This window comes from Schistocerca serialis, chromosome 11, assembly GCF_023864345.2.
Source record: "Schistocerca serialis cubense isolate TAMUIC-IGC-003099 chromosome 11, iqSchSeri2.2, whole genome shotgun sequence".
Taxonomy (NCBI): Eukaryota; Metazoa; Arthropoda; class Insecta; order Orthoptera; family Acrididae; genus Schistocerca; species Schistocerca serialis.
Window position 1 is genome coordinate 78,727,610 of NC_064648.1, and position 8,119 is coordinate 78,735,728.

The 8,119-nt window shown below is 43.3% G+C and overlaps 1 protein-coding gene across 1 annotated transcript; it reads right to left on the reverse strand.

The window, feature by feature from the left end:
- Positions 1-828: 828 nt before the first annotated feature.
- LOC126426471 (speckle-type POZ protein-like) lies at positions 829-1,332 on the reverse strand. Its single transcript, XM_050088383.1, has one exon. It carries the CDS (start codon positions 1,330-1,332, stop codon positions 829-831), a length of 504 nt encoding a protein of 167 aa, XP_049944340.1.
- Between the last annotated feature and the right edge of the window lie 6,787 nt (positions 1,333-8,119).

Genomic DNA, 8,119 nt, shown 5'->3' on the forward strand with positions numbered 1-8,119 from the left:
GGTTGAAATACATGGAACTGTATCAGAATTGTCTCAAAAGTACAGGCAAGGAATTAATGATCTCTGTCAAAGGTTTGCAGTACTATGTTAGCATTTAGAACATTGCAAGAGTGATTGTGTACTTGGTATGGTTGCCATCAGAATTATGTATCAATAGGTATGCGAACAGAATGAGAAAAACGGGAAGAATGGTATATCTACCACATACTGAGACAAATATAATACAGTATATACCGTAGGCTCCCTCCATTCTATGGTTGAATTTGTACTTCAAAACTGTCAGCATGTAAGACAAAAAATACTTCTTTAACTGTAGCTGCATGAGCAGGAGTAATGGATTCATTACTCTTAGCACTAGTCATGTATACACATCCTGTAAACTGACTCGTTGAAATCATTTCAATAAAAAATCGTTCAAATGATTTACAGGACATGTATCCAATTAACTAACAAACCTACTTTACATCTTCCTGCACTTACGCAAATAACAGAAATGAGTGGCAGTAATTTAAAACTAATTTAAGAAGCTACAGAACATTAGGATCTCCCAAGGCCTGTGTTAGCTAAGTTATCTGCTAATCAACATAGCTCATCCTAGACTTTCGATAAACCTGTTATGAGAATTCAATGAAGGCTGCATAAACTACCAGAGAAAGGCCATTGCTAACGATACATTTAACATCATAGACACAGGTAAGCAATCTTTGTAGGGAAGATTTAAGACTCGGATATACACATATACTTAAAACTGAGCAACACAGATAAGTGGCTTGTCTTGTGCTCACCTGGCTTCCACTGGTGGATCAGATACCAGCCGACACACTTCGATCAAATCTTCAGGCGGCTATGCATTGCATCTGCCCAGGCCTGCGTGGCCATCACACTTACCAAGTGGGCCGTAATGTAGGCGACGGCGGCCTGCTTCAGGCTGTCAGCAGAGTGCCTAATCGCGAGGACAGCGGTGGCAGCCGAAGTCTCAACGGACAGCTGTGCGGCCACCTGCTGCTCACACTCTGCCTTCAGGACGGACACTCCGTATCTGTCAGCGGCGGCCAGCAGCTGGTGGGCCATGCCTGGCAGCTGGGGCGACTGCAGGATGTAGAGGTAGCCCAACAGCTCTTGCAGTACCGGGCCCTCCACGTCAGGGACTGTGAGCTGGCCGCTGCTGGCCTCCAGCGTGCCGTGGCGGAACATGGCGGCAATCACGGGGCTCCTGGCGGCCAGGACGGCCCTGTGCGCCACCAGCCGCGTGTCGCCGGCCACCAGAGTCACCACGGCGCCGTCCCCAGCGTCCAGCAGGGCGCCCAGGCTGGCCTCCTGCACTGCTTCCATTGTGGACGATTCTGAAACACAGAGTAACTTAGCTTTGGTCTTACACAGCACTCTCTACATGGTACAAATTAATGAGACTGGCAAACTACTGGGACGGTTTCTGATTAGAAATGGAAGAAAAATGTCCCCATGAATAGGGGTCTGGAAATGTGTTGTTGCCATGATAGCTGTCGCTGATGACTGGCACTTCGTCTGACCATGTGCCGTGTGTTCCTTGTGTTGGGGCTGTGAAATTGTCTCAGCGTACTATAAGCAGCAGAATGGTCTGATATTCATGTCAGGCTCAAGCCAACATGGTGTTTGTGCATCGCCAAGAAAATGTAGGCGGCCGAGAGACCGCACAGTTACACCAAAAAGAGTACCCTCATAGATACCCAACACATCATTCAACGTTTGAAGCCCATTTTGGGCGTTTGTGTGATTACGAGTCCTTTCAGACTGACAAACGTGCAGGGAGATAGCGGACTGTGCATACAACAGATCTGGAGGGCCTAAGACATACTGTCCCTCGACCGTTTTCATCTGCTTGCCTGTATAAAAACACCGTATCGGCTTCCCCTCGGGATGAATACCTTATTATTTTGTTCCCTGCAGTAGGCTCTGTAATGTTGTGGGTTGTGTGAAGTATGGGACCCCTGATACATCTTCATACGACTCTGACCGGTGACACATACGTAAATATCTGTCTGACTACCTGCATCAATCGATGTCCACTGTGCCTTCTGACAGACTTGGGCAATTACAGCAGGCCAATGCGATACACCACACATCCACAATTGCTACACAGTAGCTCCAGGAACACTCTTCTGAATTTCAACACTTCTGCTGGCCGCCACACTCCCCAGACATGAACATTATTGAGCATATGTGGGATGCACTGCAATGTGCTGTTCAGAAGAGATCTCCAGCCCCTCGCACTCCTACGGATTTATGGACAGACTTGCAGGATTCATGGCGACATTTCCCTCCAGCAGTACTTTAGAGATTAGTCGAGTCCATGCCACGTCATATTATGGCACAGCGCATGCTCACACGGGCCATTCGCAATATTAGCCAGGAGTACCAGTTTGTTTGCCTCTCCTGCAGTCTTTTGGTTTTAGTAATGTTCACCCTACATATTCTGTGAGATGCAGGTGGATTGTATCAAGCAATACTTGGTAAATGATGTTCATTGTTTGTCGGTTGCAACAATATGATATGAATGCTTTGTCTGACTGAAGCCACAGGTGGACAGCAGTCACATAGCTATTAAAGGTCTAAGCAGACCAGTGCTCTGGATCCCCCAAGCTGAAGGGACCCTCGGCCTCCATGAACGATGTTCGAAAAAGCTATGTAATATCTGAGCTGAGTCAAGTGTTTTCGACTTCCAAATTTATGGACCCTGATTAAGAAACCTCGAACGTCACGAGCTGAAAACACAACAATATCTCCCACGTACATAACATAAACATAAGAGGACATATTGCTTGTCCGCTAAGACTGGACCCTGGCGTCGATCGGGTGTTCTCGTTTGAATTCGAAGGTGCCGTGAGTGCCAATCTTTGTGAACTAACAGTGAGTGGCGCAGTATAACGAGGAATGTGTTTCGCAATGCAGTGTGTGATCACGTTCGAATATGAAGTCCTTATTGTGTATTTTTAAGGAACATTGTTGCTGCAGTGCGTCATTTCTGACGTCGAGGTCTGTAAATACTGCACGCGAAATTGCAGGCCCTGCAAAGCAACGACCTTTTCACCCCACGTCTGCGCAGGTCTTGATCCACATGGTGCCAGAATCCTCCGCGGCATCCAGGGGCCACGTCTTAGCAGGCAAGAAATAATAGGGCATTAAGCATGGCAACGCAACAGTTTGTGTAGGGAATTGCACTAAGCGAATGATCCTTAATCACAGATCCCGATAAAGTACTGTAAACAGATGCACTCTGAATTTGACAAAAGAACAGGAAGTATGGATCTTGGTCATTAATGGTTTTGTGGATTGTGGTAGTGATCGGTTCGTTATCAGTTCAGTAAATAACAGCTCCAGTGGCGACCTGTAGGGCTGTTTCGATCGGATGCAGATATCGAGGGCGTTAAAAGACTATTGGATGAGTTAATGACGGTAAGTACTGCCCTCAGTGGTTTCATTTTCTTTATCTGCTCTTTTTCTCAACTGACATATGCTTTCCAACTGCCAGTTAAACGGTGTATTTGCGAAGTTTTAAAGTATTTTAATTCATTGTCTTAAAATCAGTTAGCAGTTGCTGTTTTGTTGTTTCTCTATCGGTCGTCGTTCCTATAAATTATCTTCAGCTGTTCACATGAATTAGCTGGTGCGGCTGGCTAGTCAGCGCAATTGTTCCGGAAATATCTGTGCTGTTGTGATAGTGTTTCCGGTCTTATGGGCGACGTAAGAAGTAGTAGAAAGACGTTTTAGAAGGAAAATAATAGGAACTCAAAAGTCAGCAGAAAGTGGGAAATAAGAAGTAATGCTGAAATATATCTAAATGTGAACAGGAAACGGGCTTTGCTTGGCGATATATCATTGCTGCCAATATTTAACGCATTTCTTTCGGAAACTTGTAATATAACATTAACACTAAATGTTGTGAACCCGTTCAGGTCTAAACTTTAAATTAAAGGGAAAGAAAAGGGACGTGAAGAAATTTATGGTGTAATGTCTCGTACACTACAAGCCAAAACTGCTGCCGTCTGGTTCCTGGCTGACGTAACAAGTCGCTGACCAATGAGTGTACGCTAACCCTGTGTGATATACCTTTCTCATTCCACGTTCCTTGACCAAAACTGACAAATCCTTTACTCAGCCTTCTACCAGTAGTTCCGCCCCAATCTTTTTTGTGGATTGTGACGTAATGTGGCGTATGTCCAGAAGCCAATTGAAGACGATCCGAAAATAATTGCATTTAATAATACCGCCAGCCACGAAGACGTCACCGATCATGTCGATGGAATCTGCACAGCATACAAAATAGCGAAAGAACCTTCGACCTATACACTCTTCGAAAAGCTAAATAAAGCTTCCAATGATTTGGGAAATTCACGTGACTAATAAAAACGTCTAATTCCTGACACGGGACCGTTACAGTTTTCCGGACATTTTCCTAAAGATCCCCACCAGAACAATAGGTGTTATTCATATCGCACTATGTTTCAATTTCTAAGTATGAACCAGTTAGTCGGTTTTGGCTGTTTATTCCCAAATTCTAGATTATGCCTATTGTCAACCTGGCTGGTTGTTACCCCTGCAACGAAATAATGTATGCTGTACAGGTAAACATGTAATCCAGACTCGAAGTACTTACCAGATAGAATTAAAGGAAATAGTTTCTCGTGTGGCCATAAGGAAGCATGTGGAGTGTACAAACTTTGGAAAATAAAGATATTATCGAGAAGGAAGCTGAAAATGAAATTCGTAACGAAGGACCATTTTGGTAAATGGTTCTCACAAGGTTATTAGAAATCAAACTGACTCAAACAAGGAATTCATTCGCTTTGAGAGGACATCGAGAGAATTGAAGTCAGGTGGAAGGATACTACAACAACACAAAACGAAGTAATCGATGCTTAGGGAACGAACCTCAAAATAAGTTGCTACAACAAATCAGAGCATCACCGATTTCGCCATCGTAATGGACACTACACTGGATCCATCGAAGATAGATCAACTACGTGTTGTACTCAGATATGCAGTACTAACCAGATCGGAAAATGTATAAACAGTGGATACAGAAGTAAAAGAATTATCTTAGGTCTTTATGCAGTCATCAAATATGACGAGGGAGATTTAGACAAGCAGGTGACAAAACTATTTTCTATTGACAAAAATATTGACATTAAAAAGTGTGTGGGACGAGGTTACGATGTGACCAGTGTGACGAGTGGTATTTATAATGGTTTACAAAAGCAGATTAAGAATGCCCAGCCAAATGCTGCTTATGTACATTGCGCCAGTAATAATTCCAATTTAGTGATAAATGATGGCGTTAGCAGTTATGTGGAAATGCAGACTTTTTCGCAACAGTGCAAAACTTACGTACAGTTTTGGGAATAGCACCGAGCGTTGGGATCTACTGTCTAAATTCGCTGGAGCATCAGAAAGTACTCTGAAAAAAATTTAATCTGACCAAATTGTTTAGTGGAGTTAATACGCTATCTCCAACAAAATTTCTTCTTTTAATATAATCAAGAAATTGTCAGAAACAGTATAGAAAAGTTCCGGTTAAGACGACCATAGCGAAGCACTATCGTATTAAAACAAAAATGCTAAGTTTCGAGTCCGTATTCCTCTGTGAATTCATGCAACAAATATTGAATGACATCAATTATGCATCGAAAATTTTTCAAAAATGCGATATGGATTTCGATGAGGCAAGTGAGCTTTAGCAGATGTCAGAACAAATTTGATATTTTTTTTGGAAATGATTTTGAATCATTCTTGTGCAAAGACAGTGAAACTGCAAAAAGGTATGACACAGATCCGAATTTTCACGAAAAACTGCTTAAGAAAGTTGAAAACCATTTCAATGAACCAGCTTCTGAGCACCGATTTTGAAACATGGATGAAATATTTAAAGTTATTATTTTCAAAAATGCACTGGACACAATAACATCTGACTTAAATACACGTTTTACTTGGATGAGTGCAGTCTGTCAAACATTTAATTTTCTGACATCATCATAGGTCTCCTATTTATCGTCATTTTACAACACATATCAGTTTGTTCTACTAAATAGACTCCGGCTGTTAACCAATTATATAAGAAAATTATAACTAATATGGAACGCTAGAAAGCGACATTACGGAAGTGATAACTGCTGTTTTATTATTTTACTCAATGTCTCCGGTGCAAGAGTCAAAAGATTAGTCAGAAAACTGAAAATAGTCGAAATTCATTTAAGGAATTGTGTGGGTCCAGATCGACTCCGACTTTTTGGACTCACGGTAATCGGAAACAAGGCTGCATCAGCTATAGATTTAACGGTACTTCTTCATCATTTTGCAACAACTGAAGACTGGAAAAGACTGTAAAAAAAATTGTTAAAACAGAATTGACTATTTCGTTTCATTGTCTACCTATATTATCAATTTCAACCTAATACAGCCACGAAAACATGGCCCGTACCTCCGACGCTTCCGCTGGAAAGTTTTCGCGAACTGGAATACTGAATGACACACCCAAAATACGCCAAATAAACTCCGTGTAATCAAGGCGACAACGAATGTGGGGCGGTCATCCATGCGAGCCACCCGCAGTGACTCTGTCCCCATTTGCCGGCTCAGCATTGGCCAGAGGTGTCTACCGCACGGTCACCTCCTCCGCTGCGAGCACCCACCACACTGTCGCTATTGGTCCCACATGACTGTAGTCCACATCTTGTTGGACTGCCCTTCCCAGCTCCCTACCTACTGTGTTGGGCGACAATGCCTCAAGGCTGATTTAGTTGCACGTTTTATTCGTGAGGGGGCTTTTATCATGCAGTCTAGGGATGGGTGTCTGGCCTTCTCTCCCATGCCTCCGCCCTCCCTCCATTTTATCCCCTCGAAACTCTTTCCTTGCATTGTGTTTGCCTTGGTGTTCGTCTTCTCCCTGTTTGTGTTCATCTCGCCTTGTCTTCTAGGCTGGCGATTTAAGTGTGTTGCAGAGTGGTTGGCTCATCCTTTGCTACTCTTGTGATCAGCCAGCCCAGGCCATCTGCTATATGATTCTTTTCCTTCCTCAAAATTTTTTTAGTGTATGTTTTCCCCTTGGTTCGCTTCTTTCGTTTGATCTTTTCGTGTGGTTCCCCACTACTTGTATGTCCTTTCACTTTACCAAAGTTCATTTTCTTTTAATTTTATTACCTCGGGACTTGTTTGCTTGAAGAAAAAGAGACTGATGACCATGTAGTTTGGTCAATTTATATCCCATATCAACGAACCGACCATGTATGGTGCCCTAAACATATGTTCTACACATTTCCAGCGCACTATCTCTTCCGTTTTTTAACTTCACGTTTTCTGCCATATCCCATTTTTACCATGTGAGCAGCTCCTCGTGCGATCATCCCTAGCTCCCCAGTTTTAGTAACTGGATAAATTGATATTTCTTCTTTTAATAGTAGATATTATGCTGTTATTGCAATGCTACATAGTTAAGTAGAGGCTTTCTGTTAGGAAAAAAATGATAGGGAAACGTCAGATCTGTTCCACATTTCCTTCCAGTCATCCAGATGTTACTGATCCTTTTAGACGTGAACGTTGTCTGAGGTTGCAGCTGGTGGTCTCTGCTAAACCGGTGAATACGCTGAGAAAAATAGCATCATATTATACCTCTTTGTGAAGCACATAAGATTTTAGTTTCTACTAAGTTTTCGGTGTGCATATAATGTACAGGGGTCAACGGCAACGCCTTTGCAGTAGTTGTAACACAGGTTCCCGTTAGATTACCGAAGTTAAGCGCTGTCGGGCTTGCTAACACTTGGATGGGTGACCATCCAGGTCTGGCAAAAGCTGCTGGTAAGTGGAGAGCACTCAGCCTTTGTGAGGGCAACTGAGGAGCTGCTTGAATGGGGAGTAGCGGCACCGGTTACGAAAACTGACAACGGCCAGGAGAGCGGTGTGCTGACCACGTGCCCCTCATTATCCCTGTTTTTGAGACAAGCACGGAGTGAAAGTTGTACGAAGAGGGAATGCGTAGACATTTGCACGCATCCGAGGACACTGCAGGCTGTTCTAGAAGAAGGGATACACCAGCCTGCCCGCCGCTACCTGCGACGTGTTCTGAGGAATGCCACACCTAATTTCGTGC